The sequence below is a fragment of the Chenopodium quinoa genome, unplaced genomic scaffold (genome assembly GCF_001683475.1).
Source record: "Chenopodium quinoa cultivar QQ74 unplaced genomic scaffold, ASM168347v1, whole genome shotgun sequence".
In the NCBI taxonomy this organism is placed as follows: domain Eukaryota; kingdom Viridiplantae; phylum Streptophyta; class Magnoliopsida; order Caryophyllales; family Amaranthaceae; genus Chenopodium; species Chenopodium quinoa.
This window is the reverse complement of record NW_018743292.1, coordinates 9,034,110-9,052,789: the sequence shown is the minus strand read 5'-3', so window position 1 is coordinate 9,052,789 and position 18,680 is coordinate 9,034,110. Positions and strand designations below refer to the sequence as shown.

At 33.9% G+C, this 18,680-nt stretch overlaps 1 protein-coding gene across 2 annotated transcripts; it reads right to left on the bottom strand.

Moving 5' to 3' along the window:
• Nucleotides 1–655: 655 nt before the first annotated feature.
• Nucleotides 656–16,945, bottom strand: LOC110736896 (protein ALWAYS EARLY 2-like). 2 transcript variants are annotated; one of them, XM_021917237.1, is made up of 19 exons: nt 16,709–16,945; nt 16,069–16,167; nt 14,899–14,997; nt 14,490–14,552; nt 12,372–12,449; nt 11,742–11,910; nt 11,374–11,612; nt 10,927–11,263; nt 9,672–9,749; nt 8,168–8,298; nt 8,034–8,087; nt 7,313–7,606; nt 7,032–7,210; nt 6,664–6,946; nt 5,336–5,536; nt 4,269–4,430; nt 3,235–3,426; nt 1,869–2,159; nt 656–1,080 (listed from the first exon to the last, which is right to left on the bottom strand). In XM_021917237.1, the coding sequence occupies exons 2-19, from the start codon at nt 16,159–16,161 to the stop codon at nt 916–918; spliced, it is 3,108 nt and encodes a 1,035-aa protein (XP_021772929.1). In that variant the 5' UTR covers nt 16,162–16,167; nt 16,709–16,945; the 3' UTR covers nt 656–915. The 2 variants fall into 2 exon arrangements, with proteins under 2 accessions (XP_021772929.1, XP_021772928.1); XM_021917236.1 differs by having other exon boundaries at nt 11,371–11,612; nt 16,709–16,944.
• Nucleotides 16,946–18,680: the final 1,735 nt, after the last annotated feature.

The window sequence follows — 18,680 nt, the reverse complement described above, 5'->3', positions numbered from 1 at the left end:
GACGAAGAAAATTCAAAGGTCGATAATGATGTTGCTAGTGCTACTACTAATGTTGGTACTATAACAAAGTCTATTGTGAAGTTGCCTTGCGGACATGTGTTTCACGAGACTTGTGTACTTAGATGGCTCCATACAAATTATGTTTGTCCATTTTGCTGGCTTGAGTTGCCTCAACATGACGATAGTGATGATTTTGATAACGTTAGTGATGATGATTCTAATGACGTTAGTGATGATAATTCTGATGAATGATACTAGTATGAATTTATTTATTTTTTTTAAGAATACTAGTATGATTTAGAGTGTTGATTTATTTACAAAATATGTGGTACTTGTATGATTTGGGTATTTTTTATTATTTAAAAAACAATTCATAAGTTGATCAGCTCAATTTTTCAAGTGTTTGTTGTTTAAATAAAAATTAATTATTACGAAGTATATTATAATCGTAATAATGATTTTCATACATGATGGAGTGTAGAAGTGCATAGCACATCAATGGAGTAGAGTCCAATCGACCACTAGCAGCACTTATAGATCAAGATGAAACTATTCAAGGAAGGTAAACAAGGTTATTTTACAAGCAATCCCAAAATATTGGAAAACCTTCTGAGAATATCTCAGATAACTCTGAAAATATCACAAAACGCCTAGATTATCCAAGATACATAATCCAAGCTGTGAAAATTAGATTCACATCAATTTATTATTGTGAAGGAACCCATCCATAAATGATTTTTACATCACAATAGTTGGTCCGGCGGAAAATTCCTTCCTATCATTCCTAGTCATATGAATCGGTAATATCTACTTTGAATAATCTATCTTAGGGTTAGCAAACTACAAAAATTATAGAGGATATCTCATGGTTTTATGTACAAGCCCACCTGAAGAAAGAGGTGCAGATATATACTGTTATGTTGGTACAAGCGCTAATATCTGGGTCTTAATTCTTCCCATGCACATTTGTATCTCCCTGTAAATTGAGAGGTTTTGCGGGCAGCATGGATGCAAACCCGTCACAGCATCGTCTAATATCTGTGCGACCTCTGCAGGTGGATATTGTCGCTCAGTGCAAGTCTGCTAGTCAGTTAAAAGAAGTGGTCAGTGACGTACCAGGAAATAACGTATCAGACATTTAACTTCATGCAGAGATAATGAACAGCAAAAATTGGCCAGAGGAAGAAGATACATTTAAACCTCACAATTTATGTCTAGGTAACAAAATATAAATCAAGATAGTGATCCTTTCAAGGATTGAAATTGATGACCCCCCCCCCCCCAATGGTAACAATCAGCAACACTGATACTTTGCAAAATGATTCCGTTCAAGTTTTATAAAAATCAACAAGTACCCCTCTAGCCATAGCACAATATTTTGAAAGACTCCAATGGTCCAACTAGGCCCAAACATCTTATTGATGTTCATTTTCAAAAAATCATTGAGACTAATTAAAGAGCCACATAAGTATGATCTTCAATCAATCCCATTGCAGAGATAACAATTAAACAAATACTAGAAAAAACACAATCTAGACAGCCCGAATCCCATCAGAATACAGAGTATAAAGGTCAGACAACTGTTTAGACAAAAAATATGTCTCCTCAGAAAAGGAAAAAAAAAAAAGTTAAATATGAGCCAGATAGGGGTAGTAACAAGTCCATACAAGACATGGAAACAGGGGTTGGTAACTAGAATCGAAAACAACTTTTGGAGGCATGTTTTGCCTTCTGAAGAGAGAAGTCAAAAAAATGTGATAACAATTTTAGGATGATCCATTTCGAACAAGTGTGAGACAGAAAATCATAGAACAACTGCGAACCAAACAAAATAACATCAGTTTCAAAATTGTTAAAAAAAAATATACCTGTATCATAAGCAAAGTAGCAACACATGATGTAATAAGGTCATAAGGGATTTGAAGATCATTTGACACAGAATCATCAGTTGGTCGCTCAGTAAAAGCATCACATGACAAAGGGGGCTCTGAAGCACAGGAAGTAAGTGGGTTCTGATGAGCCAAACTTCCTCGAACTGCATTTGAAGACGGTATCATAGACGTCCTGCAACTAGTTGCACGTTCACTTTTGCAACTGGCATCCAAAGCCTCGCTAATTCTTCCAAATGCATCTTCACCTTCTTTCATAATAGAGATTGCCTGAAATAATTATTAAGAGTATTTTAATAACTACTAGTCACCATCACTGTATGCAAGTTTGCCACAATAGTAATCACCATGTTCATGTAAGCTTTCTCCCATATAACCTCCCCAGGCCAATTACTATGTCTTGATAACGAGCTAACCAGTGTAAAAAAAAGGACAAGGTTAAGGTCCTCAATCCCTTGGTGCCATGGAACCCAGATATTGCATGGAGAAAAAAAAATAATGCACGTCAAGAGATAGTCACACAAATCAATTATAGCTTTTCAAAGCAGAAGATGCCCAATAAACAGAGTAGTAACATATAATCTGATTTTTATGACATCGATAAAAAGTGAAAAACGGCGTGGTGCAGAGGTACATTAACCATGAACAAGAAAACAGATAATACAGCAGGTCTACCAACAAAACTTCTTCATATTACAACTTCATACAAATATCTAAGAGGACTTTATAAGAATATTTTTTTTCTGAAACAATTAAATCCTTATCCACATTTTCTTCATAGTTATTACTACTATTGCAAGAAATGAAAGGTGATGCTGTAATATCCATGCAGTTTACATAGGATAAATAAGGGGGGGGGGGGGGGGGGGGGGGAAGTAAGCATAATTATCTATGCAAATTAAAACAGTTTGTTCTGGAATCTGGATGCAACACACTGACTTCAACTTAAGTTCCAGCCCATGAAAATTCAAGTAGAAATAAACAGAGTTTGAGGAGAAAATTTTCTCGTGAATCTAAGTGTGCATCTTCTTATCATATTCTTTCTGATTCTCCTCAGTCCTTATCCTGATGTTCTAATGCCTATAGACCACAAAAAATTTGGATCACACAGGAAGCAACAGCGAAGATTGGTATGGGGCCATGAAAAATGGGGAAAAGCACCTTCTTACAGGTTAACTAACTACTAGAATCATCTCTCTTAAAATCCAAAAAAAAAAAATCAAGTGGGAAGCCTAAATCAGTTAATCTTACTATCTTAGACTGTAATATGATCAAAAAAAACCACCACTACAAAAGAGAGTAAGGTGGCATATGAAACTACAGCTATTTCAGGCCCATTCTGTACCTTTGTAGCAGTATCTACCATTTTTTGTGCCTTATCTTTAGATCCTTCAACAATTTCTGCCACATTGGATGCAGTTTCTTGACAACTGATTCCAGAATTGTTTAAACACGGCATGTTTCCATTTAAACCAACTGATTCTGTTGTGGGATGTGGCCAAGAAGGTAGACTTTCTGAGAAACTCTGACCAAACACCTGTAAAAGAAATTAAAAAAGTCAAATTAATTTGATCCTATTAAAATAAAAAATAAATAAATAAAAATAAAAATAAAACACGTAGTTGATATGGCTCGGAAAGGCTAAGAAGGTGAGCATAAAACCTCACTACATGACCAAATATTCCAAAAACCATAATCATATTCTGTCATACAAATCTATGGTTGAGATCAATGGATCTCAATATCTCAAAATATTTCTGCACACTTTTCTAATATTATTACATTACAAACTATTATTAGTAAGACGCATCCTCAGTTTGTGTCCTGAAAGGTTGATAAACAGCAGCAAATAACTAGAGAGGGGAAGAAAAAATCTTTGAAAGTCGCAGGAAGAAAACTGAATGACTTCTACCTCATTGCATATGTACAAGGGTAAAAAGAAAATAATCATAAGCAGTCAAGGAATGTGTGTGTTTACTACTCAATATAATATATCACAGATACTGAACAAAACGGAGTGAGAAATTAGATGCACTTCAAATTCTTAATGAACCATAATACAGATACTACAAGCAAAAGAACAAAGTTTGTACAAACCAGAAGATTCTTCTCACATGACAATTATTCAAAAATAAAGTTAGAATTTTAAATTGTATCAAGTGCAGACACCACAGCTCAGAATCAAATATATTACTATAGTTCATTGGAACTTTATTTTGATGGTTTATCAGCAAAAAATTCTCCAAACAAAGCAGAGACCATGATCAACAGCCAGAAGGCCTGAACTAGTTACATCCTCCAATAAACTTCTAACAATTACTTGGAGTAATTATATTATACTCTAATATCATGCAACGATATCTTCAGCAGAAAGCATACCTTTTGATCTAGACCCCCAGTCAACCCAGGAATAAATCGCATATGACCTTCCTGCAGGTGCAGCTGAGCCATATTGTAAGATTTATTTTGGGTTGCTGATGGTATCTGGAAACTTCCACTGCCTACTACCTTAGCATATGCACTCAGACAAGCTGGCTTAGCCTGCAAAATTACAAATTTCCAACAAATCAGGCTAGAAGTCCAAAATGCTTTAAGGCTGTAGGATCACAGGTCTGTCAACCCAATCCAAGAACACCCCAACAACCCAGAGTGAACTGAATCATAATTCAATTAGCGCCGACAAACCAACATAGCATAACCCAAACCCGATCCGACAAAAGTCACAAGACCCAACCCACACACCCAATTTGACATCTTTAGCAGGGAGAGTCAATGCCCTCATTTTTATCATATTGCGTTCACTCTATTGGCACCTATTAACCCCGATTCCCCATAAAAGGTTCTGGCCCAAGGCAAGGGTGGGGTAAAGATAACTAAGATTCAAATAACCTTACACTGGCTATTACAATGCAACAACCAATTATTCACAATTAAAAAAAATTGAATTCCACCTTCCCTGAAAAAAACGATCAAGGTTCACAATGACATGATAGAATATTAAAGTATAATAATTTACTTCTCCATTAAATGTAGACATCTTAAATCAAAATGAGAAAAACACAGCCATAGTCCCATACTCTCCTTTAAGGAAAAGATAGCCATCCCTCACAAGAACTAAGGTAATCTAACTCCACATGTACATGGGGTACCAACCCATCATCAAATTATTATTATAATTATATACAACCAAAGCTAAGCCTTAAATTCTAGGCTTGAAAATGAATTGTGCATTTGTGCACCAAGCTCGAGCTAACTCATATTATCATCCCCCAACCTAGGCTGAACAAAAAAATCAATGGCAAAAAGATCAGTATTCTTTTACATCCCTCAGAGCCATTGGTGTGCCTCTTTATAAACAAAATGATCCTCAATCAAGAGACCACATAAGAACAATATCACAGTAATATAATTTTTTTTCTCTAAAGCTCAAAAGACTTGCAAATTACCTTTATATCCGCTGCAATTGATGGGCTGAATGAAGGAACCGTTATATGGTGATTGACATTCTTATTGTACTCCTCTAAAGCAGAAAAATTTGCTCCATTGATTTTTGGAACTTGTACGCAGCGGTAATCAAATAGCATATTCTGCCTCTTCAAATCTTCGGGCGTATTCTCCAACAGGTTCAAAGGCATGCAATCAATATCCTGGCTCAGACATTAAAAAAATGAATATAAAAATAAAAAAAAAATTATAAATTAAAAAAAAAATAAAAAAAAAAAAAAACCTAAATGGCTTCATTAACTAATCTGCACAAAGTATAAAAAAATATATAAATCATTCGTGTTCTATCATTTATAGTATTTCATCACAGAAATATTCTACATCATGGGAAAGAAAGTCCACAACATATTACAATTGACTATTGAGATATTCAATTACTGAAAACAATTAGTTGTTCGGCATGGGATAATATTGGTCACCTAAATTATAAATGGGATAAGAGTTATAAGTACCAGGGAATATTAAAAAATGTCCTGTCACAATTACAGGTAATAGTAATTCTTTCTAGAATGACATAAGAACCAAAAAAAAAAAAAAGGTAACGTCCTTTTGGAGATATTGGAAAATTAACCTTGATTAATTTTCAAAATGGCCTCATTAGTAGGGGCATCATATTGACTAACTAGTATTGACTTGACTTAGCTGAGCATATTTAGTCCAAATTTAATTTAGGAAAAATAAGAGTTTCATTAAACGCAGAACCTTCCATCTTAACATCATGAGATAACTACAGGAATTTATTCTATAGACTCTTAACATTACAATCTCTAAATTAAAGGAAGCCAAAGAACCAACAATCATCCCCTAAGCTGGATAATTTGATATCTAGTTTCAAGCGGCAGCAAGGCAAAGGGAACGGAAGGGGTTGTTGCCCATGCAGCTTTTATTACCCAAATTAAAGCCCCTCTTAAGGAGACTACTCATAAAATTTAACAAATGAATTCATAGGAAAAGGATCGACATAATCTTTTTCTTTATGATTTCTATTCTTCTCTTCTTCCCTGCAATTACTCTTTCCGTCTCATTGGAAACCTTGCAATTATGAATTCACATGTATCACTTTGCATCCCTCTCTAAAGAAAATTGCGGAGAATAAATAGTGTTTAGCTGACAGCAAGACGTCTTTACATTTTGTACACACCATGATCTAAGTATGATCCCTCAAGACGAGATTCTGGAAGTATGGCCTTAAAAGACATGAACAACTTGAGCTATAGGCATCAAGACATTTCAGCAAGCAAGAAAGACTGTAAGGGAAAACAGAAAATACCATGACGAGTTCAACCCCCAAATCCGGATGATGAAACTGGACCATGCAGTTGTCGCGATCAACTGTCAAGACACTGCCATTATGACATTCTCTTGTTTTTGGATGAATAGCAACTACTTTTTGTCCAACATACAGTGGACAAGCTAAATCTGTTGGAAGTCCTTCCCCAAGGCCAGCCCGAAGGTTAGCATATTGAGTCCTAACAGATTCACGATATTGATTAAGTTTCTTCCTCTCTTCCTGTAGAAAACGCTCAGAGAATCTCCGAGGTTTACCAAGGGAGCTGCAATCATATATATTTCAGTCAAACTTAACAGCCCTTCCTCTCAAGAGAGATAAACTTTTCACAATAACAATAAAAATTTTACCTTCTAATAACACCCAATTCAAAACGAGTAAGTCTTGGAATATGTCCCAATCCAACATGATCTAGGTACTCCACAAATTCCCTCTTAGCAAACCAAGGATAATCAATGGCACTGTAAAACCACTCATACACACACCATCTGCGTACTTCAGGCCAGGAAAGACAATGCAAAAGCTTTCCCTACAATTTAAGTTGTTCAAGATAGAAAAATAAGCATAGGCTATATAATTGAGAAGAAAGAAGAATCCTGTGTCAATTATTGTTGGAAATAAGCAAACTGACCTTCACATCCTGCAATCTATCATGGGGTACAGACAAGCTATCACTAGAGCAACTCGGAGAATAATTTTTGTCCTTTAGAAGGAATGTTCTGTCCCGTTTTTGTCTACGTTTAGGGTTAACAACCTGGCTAGCATGGTGAACTTGTGCACTAGACACTGCAACTTCTGTCTCTCCTGTATGAGGGTCATTGCTAGAAGACACGTCTGGAGACCTAACCAATGATTTACAATTTTTGGAAACAACAGAGATCTGTCCACTACTATTTCCAGACTTCACATCCTCATCAGCCACACTCTACAAAACAGTAATTTAGCAGTAACAAAACTTAAGGTCAAATAGCTACAAGAAATAAGCACAGAACAGGCCGTAGATATCTCATAGCTAACTCATACTCCTAAACAAATTGTCAAAAGCATGCCTCACCAACAAGTTGCAATGTTCAAATACAATTATAAAAATTAAAAAATAAATAAATAAATAAAAATAAATCCACCATATCTGATTTCAATATAAATTTAAACATGAGAAAATTATAAGGCAAAACCAGATCAACTAAGAATAATTACAGGTACAAAAAAAGTTTCATTATGCTGAAACCATAGCAGGAATACAGACACGCATCAGATTAAACTGAACAAACAAGGTGAGAAAACTATCACATAAATAACAGTAGCATCAAAGAATTCACACAGAAAAGTGTCAAGAGTAATTAATTCCCTACCTCATCTTCTGTGGGCTTTTTAGAAAAATCATTGGGAAATTCAGCCTTTGGCACCTGCGACACATCCAAGATAGTAAATGTTTAAAAGACAATTAGATGAACAAAAAGAAAAAAAAATGCAGCTGGATCATTACCTTTAAAGCTTGGGACTTCCGTTTCTTCTTGAACTCAACACTGGCCTTCTCATCACTTAATGCAATATTGGAACAAGCAACCCTATTAACTACAGTTTCCCGAACAAGTACAGAATCTCCAGCATCCTCAGCTTCAGAGACAGTACATTGTAAAAAACAGATCAGCAATTAAGCCTAAATACAGCAATACAGCATTACAGGGTTCCAAATAAAATATCGACAAGATTGTCTGAAAGAAAATATACGTGCTCTGTTAACTGGAAGATTTTCTTGCATACATATTCTATAAACTACACATCACCAAATAACTGAGAAACATATACAGTGGCCTAAACCCGAAGGGGAGAGCATGACCATGACAAAAACATTCACCAAGGCCTAAATCCGAAGAAAAATAATACAAACATGAGTTACATGACAGCAAGGTTCACAAAGCCATGAAAGTGCCGTCCCAAAGACATTAGAAATTCAGAACTACTGTCAACACATGTATTAACCAATTAGAAAACTTCAATTTCAATATTACAATCCAAGTATATATGTATATGATTTGTAGATAATGGACAGAATCACACAGTCTGACCTTAACAAAAACCCACAGATTAACAAAACTTACTTGCATCTGCATTGCAAAATTATTCAAATGTACAGCCACTTATATAGATGAATGCAGAGCCATATACCAAAGGCCAAAAACATCAGGCCACGTCATTGACGTTCTGAGAAAGTTGAGATTCTAGGTATAACTTCAAATGCAAAAATAGAAACATACCCCTTAGGTAACAGCTTATAATTTATTTCACGCCCTAAACAGTTAACTAAGGCAATACAAGAAACATCAAAGTAATTTTAATAATGAACACATGCATTTAAAAAAAAAAAAACATATGCTCAGAGACCAGTCACTATGGAATATAAAAGATCTTAACTGCAACTGAAAATGAGGGGGGGAAAACCTTTTTCTATGAAAACATTTTACATCAAACCAAACACACCCTTAGAGAAGATTAAGTCATGAATTAAACGTATAATTGCTAACTTCACGTAATGACTTGGGGCATTGGCTAAAAATAAATCTTGACATAGAAAGATTAGATAGAAGTAAAACAATCAGATAAATATCTCTATATAAATGTAGCGAGATACACCAGGCATTGTAATTTACATTTACAGCTACACTTATAAGAATTTAAATTTTTTAACAGCAAACAAGGCAGAGGATAGACAAGTTAAAATCTAAAAAAAAAAAACAGCAGAGAATTAAAAACCTACGACAGCATTCCAGAAACAATGCTAAAGTATTGATGAGATGAAAGTAAAAGGAGGACAAGAAAAGAGGGCTCAAGAAGCTGCAGAAAGACAATCAACATAAATGTGTTGGCCCCTAAAATGCTCCCCAAGCCATTTTTCATGATGTAAGCTATAGATGATATCTGCGTTCTGTGCCACAGCTGAGAACACAATCATAATATCAGGATTCAGCAGAAAAGGGAGAAAGGTTTACCAGGTTCTGCAGCAATATATGGCATCATTGAGGACATTTCAGCCAAAGTCTGCAACGCATCACAAGCTGCAAGTTCATCTGCCAAGCAACAGATATGCATTATACCACCACAGTACATTATGATAAGATGGTAAAATGGGTGTACCAAAATTGGGAAAAAGTAGAAGTGGGTAGAACACAACCGGAAAAATTTTTAAAAAATAAAATAAAATAAGAAAGAGAGAACACAAACTACACACTATATAGTACACTAAGGGTGTGTTCTATTCACATGATTTTCACTTATCTAAATTTATTAAAACTTATTTTAATTGTAATTTGTACTTGGGTAACCCTTATAACTTATTTTTCCTGAACTAAACTTAACTTATTTGAACTTATTACACCTGAAATAAGTGACAATAAGGTGAACAGAACAGCCCTAACAATGGGTAAAGCAAAAAAAAACACATAGGAATTTCTATATATATAATGTTTCATTTAACAACAACAATTTTAAGCTTACTATTTTAGACAACAGGCCCACAATTTTTACTCTCACAATATAAATAAATAACTACTGGAGTAGTCAACTATTTTGTTACTTATATAATGTTTTCTAGTTACATTATATTTTGCTGGCAGTGACCCATGTACTATTTTGCACAAATAGTTTTAATGATCATGTTGCTCAATAGAGGTCATATTCTTCATTAGTGTAACTGAGATTTGTGGGTACTTGGTATTTTCAGCCACCTATTTAAAAAAACGAGATATCATCGTATATAAGCTTCAGTGGAAATAAGGGGTGTAAGGAACTGTAATGGTCAGCAAATGTTGGCCTCCTTAAATATTAAAGCAAACTTTATGTGTACTAACCATTTTGAGGCTAATGTAGATATCTTGTAATAGCTTTGGTAGAAATAAGGGTTGTAAGGTGCTGTAATGGTCAACAAATAGGCTATCACAAATTACAAGGCTGGAGTGAAAAGAGAAGTGGTTTTAGCTTCTTTTTTATCTCATGTTCAATGCTCATGAGGTTTTATGTAAAATTTTATGCCATCTTAAGAAGCAAGGATGCATGGAACACAGTTGCTTCTGCCTTCCCAACTACTATAGCGTAGCTGGTCCTTCCCTCTGTCAAATCTGTTTCCTACGTAAACCAATTTTTCTGCATCCCCGACAATCAAAAAAAGTTTTTTTATTTCTCTACCCCAGACTTAAAAGAAGGAAAAATAGGAGAGATATAAACCAATATAAACAAGAGCATAGCTACCTTCAAAGGTCAGTTTCTTGCCTTTACTTTGGCCCTCAGAAGTTGATCTGCAAATATCGGCACTTTTTCCATCGGAACCAATTCTTCTTGGTCCTTCATCAGCATACTTGTAAGCTTCTCTAATATTATCAAATAACATAGCTTCGGAGTGCTGAACTTCCTCTTTCTTTCCTTTCTTCCCTTTCTTGTACTCAGCTAAAGCAGATTTACCTATATCCACTCTATCCCTGGCCCAATTTTCAGTTTTGGCCTCATTGTAGCCCAAGCTACATTCTTTAAAATCTCTGTCTGCTGCAAATCCACCATTCCTGACCTTCAGAACAGGAGATCGTGACATCTGGAACACAAATTAAAAAGTAAAACAATCAAACACCTTGCATGAAACTGAAAGATATCTTTAGAAACCTCTAAAACAATTGGGTCAGCGACTGGCCATAAACATACCACCTCTTCTCTAGTTGAGACTTGTGAAGTCCTTGTACATTCATTTTTTCTGTACATTGTTTGTGAGCCGTGTAGGGAATTTGGATTGCACCATGCTTCTTTCGGCCTTAAATCCCCATATGGAACACCATTGTCATTTGCAATCTTTCCCAACACTCGAGACTTCTTATTTGGATGAATGTCCAAGCATGAAACAGGTACACGAGGTGTCCTTTTTCTTACAGGAAAATTCAGCTGGATACCTGAAGGTTTAAGTAAGATCAAAGCTCAATGCTACTTGGTTATGCAATCAAACCTATAAAACCAAACTAAAACTTCACACGATACATGTCACATTGAAACAAGATTATTATTAGCAAGAGGACAAATACCATCACCACGATTTTTTAGCAAGGATAAGCAGCCATCACTTGAGCATGCAGACCGAAGCTTAGAATCATCTCTGGAAGAGTCAAGCAAACCCTTTGCTTTAGTGTTTTTCTGAATCTTTCGAGCCATTCCCTCAGGCCCCTTAATCTCTTTTTCACTGCCACTTCCATCCTACCAATATGATGAAATCAATTTAATGATCACAAGGAAGAATGTGTATTATCAAGAAAAAAAATGCCTATAAATTCTTATCGTGATCACAACAAATAAATTAGATAAGCAACTAGCTAAAGCAGACAATAATCTCTACAATGAGAAAATATCCAATTTACACGTCTTAATCAGACATTAGACAAATAAATTATAAAACTAATCACAGCACTTGACTGATCACACAAAGAACGGATAAAATGCACATCAATTTTTCAGCAACTAGATTTGATACCATTATCTAAAAGATATAAGCACCACTCATCTCAAGGCAGATCATAGTCACCTCTCAGGAGAATTAATAAATAAATGGGACTTTCCTACTACTTTATGGCCTTAGAATAGGATTCAGTTAGAATTGGGTAAAAAAAGAATTTTATAGAACAACCAAAAGATCCATTAAGAGTCAGCTAAGATCTTACCAGGACATTATAGTGATCAGTCATCATTGCTATGAGTCCAACCACAGAAGCTGTGCCCTCTGGTAGAGATAAGTACGCCTGAAGAGCAAGAGTATGTAGATATTTATAAGTAATGCTTCAAAAAATCAAAATGTTTCTACAATAATATGAATATAAAAAACTAGAGCACCGAAGGTACAGAAAAATAATTAAATCAAAGCAAAAGTCAAGAGAAACAATTCACTCATTATATCTTACCCCTACTTCCTGCTAGTATATCTGTTGCTTGCACATCTTTTCATTTCACAAACTTTAACAGTCAACAAAAACGAAAAAAAGCCATTCCACTGCATTGACCCCCCATAGATGTTAAAAAATTTCATCATGTACTCAGTTTAAAACCCATATGCCTTGCCATATACTTAAAATAAAGTCTTAATAAAGTACCCAGAATTGACACTTAATAATCAGGCATTAACATGAAAATAATTACTTCTACTAAAAAGGGGGAAAAAAAAAAATCCTCAAAAAACCAAATTCATGGAATTTGGCTAATTCGAACCCTAGGACATATATATATGAGTTCATATGACAGTTAATTGTATCCAGGTTCATGTAGCATAGATTACATAGCCTAGCAAGGATAGTGGGGGTTAAAACTCTTAAGAGCATATTCTCATCTTCAAACTTTCAAGTAATCAACTTTTCAAAGGTAAGTAAGACAAGTAACTCATCTTTAAATGTTCACAAAGAAAAAAGATTATTATCAAAGGAACCTCCATATGAAGGTGTTAACAAACACATACTTTGTTCGTATTTCAAAAACTCAAGGAGCTTAAGTTTACAATAACACATAAACAATTACTCAATGAAGCAAGGGAGATATTAATTGTGACGAGTTCTCAAAATATTAAACATTCCTAACTTTCACATCTTAGCATGGCTTTACAGTTGACATTTTCAATAGGTTCCAAATCCAATTTGTCCTGATATACAAGGCAAAATCCCAAAATTCTAGCATTGCACCACTAAAATAAATCAATACTTGCCTTACCACGGTTTGAGCCAACCAAAAGAAACTTATCAATACACAAATACAGTAAATAATCTAAGGTGCATTGTTAACGTCCTTATGACTTATCACATACTATAATATGACAGATCAATCACTGTAATATTTATATATCAGTGATTCGCATTGATTTTGAGATATGACAGCTCCTTACAACTTAGAGACAGCTACTCTCTCCTTCACAGCAAATAAATTCATGATCTGTTGTTTCAAACAAAATTAAATTGATTGATAACATTAGGTTTCCTTAATGACAGTGACCATCTCATATTAGATTCACTCTCTACAGAAATTACTCTTGCACTAGTATCATCTAGGAATTAGGATATATTAGATGTTATAAACAAAACATCTAACAGCACAAACCCTAGTTTCAAATAAATTAGTCATTCCAATTATCGGCAATTTATCAGAGCTGGTGGACAGCATCAAGGCCGGCCCTGCAGCAGCACAGGGCCCAATTCTGAATGGGTTCTCAAGTCAATATATAATTACTATATACTGCAAATAATATACATACATACTAAACGTGGCTTAGTGGTTTAGTGTTTATAGATACATAGTAGAGGTTGGGGTATCTATTCCCATTGATGGCTTATTTTCGCCATTTACTTTAAAAAAACAATTAATGCCAATTTAATATGCTATTAAACTTTTCCTTTTTTCCACAACAATTAATGCATTTCGTAAACTACCATAGTAAATCAATAATGCCTTAATATTTCATTTCTGGTAATTACAACATTAATATATTTGTTTTTTTAAGGGCGGGGGTAAAACAACAATTTATTCTTGTTTTTTTTTAATAATAATAAGTCGGAAGAACGGAATATTCATTTGCCAAATTTTATACTCCTTATTTGCACAAGGCCTTCAAAAAAGTTCAGATGGCCCTAGAAAACATAGAGAGCATAATACTCACAGGTCAAATCATGTACATTCTTTACCTTTGAGGGGTGTAAGAAAATATGTTTTGAGGTGCAAAAATATTGAAATACAAAAAACTTATTCCTCACTAACGCTAAGTTAAAGTTGTTGACTTTCAAAGATTTAAGAACAACTCTTACTCGGTTCATATTGTAAAGTGCTTCAACCATATCTATAGACCTAGAACGCACAACAGCGGCAACCTGAAATTCACCATGAGCAAAATAAATAAATTAGGGGGGAAAAAAGGTGATGGCGTGAAAAGGAAGATATAAGTTGCAAGTCCAATAAGAGTTACCAAGGGGAAGAGTAAATCATTCCATATCATAAATCTAGAAAAGAGCACCCAATGACCAATAATTAAGAATCTGGATCCCACACTTGTAGCTTTTTTATTTGGTGTAGTTATATTAATGAGTTAATTAGCCTAAGAAACTGATACGGATGCATGCACAGCATTGTTTATGGATGCATCCAGCAAGCTCACAAGAAGGTACCACAATGACGATTTGAAAGTATGATTCAGGCAGCATTGGCAAATACCCTTACCTTCTTCCAGTCTTGGCCATGCTTCCGATAAGCTTCATAAAAACGCTCAATTTCATGTTTACTCCATTGAGGTCCGAGCATATCAGATAACTTCCGCTTCTAATTAAGAAAACATGAAATTGCCACGTCAAACCTCTAAAATTCCCCACTAAATCCACACAACAAGCATACACAAATTTAGAAATTAGAACTCTGATAAGAAACATAAAACATGAGATCTGCAGGCAATCCTTTAGTTTACTAATCAAAAAGACGGCCAATGACCATACCAAAAGCTAAGAGAAAAGTATGCCTCGTATAAAACAAAACACACAAACACACACCAGAAATATTTATTAAAATTCAATCACCCAAAAAGAAGAGTAAATGTAAGAGCTCGGAAGCCTCAGCTCACAGTAAAAATCAGAGGCGGTACATCAGCATCTTACTAAAAACTGAAGCAATAATATGGCATTAATTCCTCACACTTTCTATGCTCTAAACAGTAAACACATTAGCATGCGACAATTCAGTATACTGCCTAGTAGAATATACAGATAGAGCAAATGTATCAAGAGACCAATACAGAATACCAACAATTTTCTAGTAGCGAATGACCAAACTAAATCTGCGAACAAGTAAAATGCTTATTTAATACTGTTAAAATACGGTAACAATAATGAGTCCCAAATGATTTTGTAATAAATATCAGTTCAGACTCATGGTTGTGTGACTCTATCCCCTAAAATTTACCTCAAAATATGACTAATATGAGACAATATCTTATAATGGTCCATCATTAACCATAAAAACATAATCGGAAGCAACAGCTAAACTCATCAAGTTGTTATTACACAGAATGAAAGTCATGATACTATGATCACGAAACAAACCACCAAATAATCCAACTAACTAGAAACCATACATTTCTCACCAACCAAACCATGGTAATGAACCCTTAAACCTCTATATAGCATAATAAAATCAAACCCACACCATTTTTCGCCAAAGGCATAACCGAGTATTCGACAAAAAATTCTTTATAGTACCCAACTGTTCAAAGATCAATAACATACCTAAATTGCAACAAAAATGAGTCACACTATCAACAAATAAACAACCTACTCATTGTCAAATTATTATCATCATAAATAACATTTTCTTACAAAATACGATTGATGAAAACCTCACCTTTTGCTTGGATTTTTCATCTTTACTTGGAGATGAATCACTAGCAGAAGTAATTACTCTATTTACACTTTTCGACTTCTTTACTGGCGCCATCTTTCACTAAAATAATTTTTTTTAAAAAAAATAAAAATTATTAATTAGCAAGCCCTGATGATCGGATAAGTCGAAATCAAAAGATTTAAAAGGGTTTTATTTAAATAATAATACCACCAAAATTTAACCACAATTTGCATTATCAAGATCCAATTCAAAAAAAAAAAAAAAATCACTTATCAAATTGAATTAAATAACCTCAAACACCAAACAATTAAGTAAAAAAAGATCAAATTTTCAGATTATCGTAAATTCAAAAAACCAAATTTCAAAAAAAAAAAAAAAAAAGGGAGAATGAGGAGAGATAAAACAAAAATCACATTCAACCACCAAATGAACAAAAGAAAAAAATTCAAAAAAATCGAAAAAAAAAAAAGTAAACACAAACAACAACAAATTGTTATCGACAAAAGAAAAGAAAAACAAACAAAATTTTGAAAAAAAGTGGGAAATGATGAAAATTTAAGAAAATCAACAATGTAAAACCCTAGAAAAAATTGAAAAGATCAGCAATCAGAAGTGACAACAATTTACAGAATTACATTACCTTAGATTAAAAAAAAGAATTGAAGAAAATTGGGGAACATGAAATTGAGATGAAGCGTAAGAGTGAAGGATGAGAGAGAAACGGCGGAAGAAGAGAGAGAAAAGGAAGACGACGAAGACTCAAAAAAAGAGAAGAGAGTGAAAGGGGGGCCGTTGCCGCGAAAAACTTAAATGTCATGAGAATATTTATTTGTTAGAAGGCAATGTAAATGCCAATAATTGATTTGATGTTATAATTGATTTGATGTTACAATGCATATATGAGTCCAACCCTTGTGAATCCATATTGTCTATATGTATGAAATCATTGTACTCTTAGTTGAATACTCATGCTATATATAGAGTGGCATGTAAGAGAAATTTAACGAGCAATACTTATCAGTTCCTCTATCTCCTCTTACTCCTTTATTTCTCCGAAATAAAACTTTCTATTAGTAAAATTTTTAACACGTTATCAGCACCAGTTTTCAATCAAGTATAAATATACCTACTTCTAAAAATTTATAACAAATAATACTATCTACTTCTAAATGTTTCGAGGAGTATGCTCTATAGTTGCCCATATTTGGGATCCTATATACCAGAAACTCAAACATTTACTGTATTATATATACCTCAAAAACAACGGTGAAAGTTCTCTTACTTGTGAATTTACTACTATCATCTTTTGTTTATTCATGTTGATGTTTCTTTGTTTGATCCATGTTGATATTACATACTCATTTTACGTAAATTTTTATCTTAGTTATTATAATTGCTAAGTAGTAGCTTTGCATGCATATTATTATTAACTAGATTAACAAAAAGATGCAGCCTTTTTATACTTATTATTTTTCTTACTTTTACATACTTTTTTTGTGTTTCTTTCCGTTTTCGAACCCATGATCTTTTATAGATATTAGGGCTCTCGGACCACTATGGCTTGCATTCCCAGTGTGATAACCTTTTACAATTATAAATATATATATATAGACCATAATTTTATGCCAGTACGTTAGACTATTATATGATATTTTTTACAGTTATACAGAACAGTAACGGATAAACCTACCTCTATAAAAGACGGATTTTTCCCCCAATTTCACCACAAATCCTTTATCTCTTCCCACTTTTTATCCAAAAATCACCTTAAAAAAAAAAAATTCACCCCCTTCTTCTCCGATATGTTCCCCGACGACGGCAACCAAAACACCTAAAACACCCACAACTTCACTTTTGAAGAAGATTTAAGGAAGATAAAACAATATTTCCTTCTAATTACGGCACTTGTAGTTCTATTAGTAGCAATATTAATTTTTGTCATTATGTATAAGTAAAACTCACTTATTTTGTCGTTTTAGTGTATTAAAAGCTTGTTTTTGTTTTATTATGTTGTTTGTTGTTATTAATCATCATTGTATAATATTACCGTTATCATTATAATTATTGTTACTACTGTCATTGTTGTCGTTTTGCTGTTTTTTTGCAACTAACATGATTAATTTTTGTCTAATCATATAATTACTCACAATAATAAACCAAGGGGGAGAAAAGACTATATTATTTATGGTTTATTATTATTAAATTTAATTATCACGTGTCTTATTAACTTAATTATAAATATGGAAGAACTAAACATGTGAGTTGTACATATAATTTGTTATTATAATCTAATTATCACGAAATTTGTTGTAGCTAAAATGGGAGACCTTATGAAAAGACAGTTCAGCATCTTAGATTTATCTGGAAAGAAATTTCTGGAATGGAAAGTGGATGCAATGATGAATTTGAAAGCTCAAGGTTTGGAGCACACTGTTAAAGAAAATAAAAGTCCCTCTGGTCAAACAACTGATGCTACCTCTTCTGCAATGACGGTTGAAAAACCTATCACTGAACAAGATAAGGCAAAAGCCTTAGTGTTGTTAAGGCATCATTTACATGAAGGCCTTAACACTGAGTACATGATGGTTGAAGATCCCAAAGAATTATGGGAT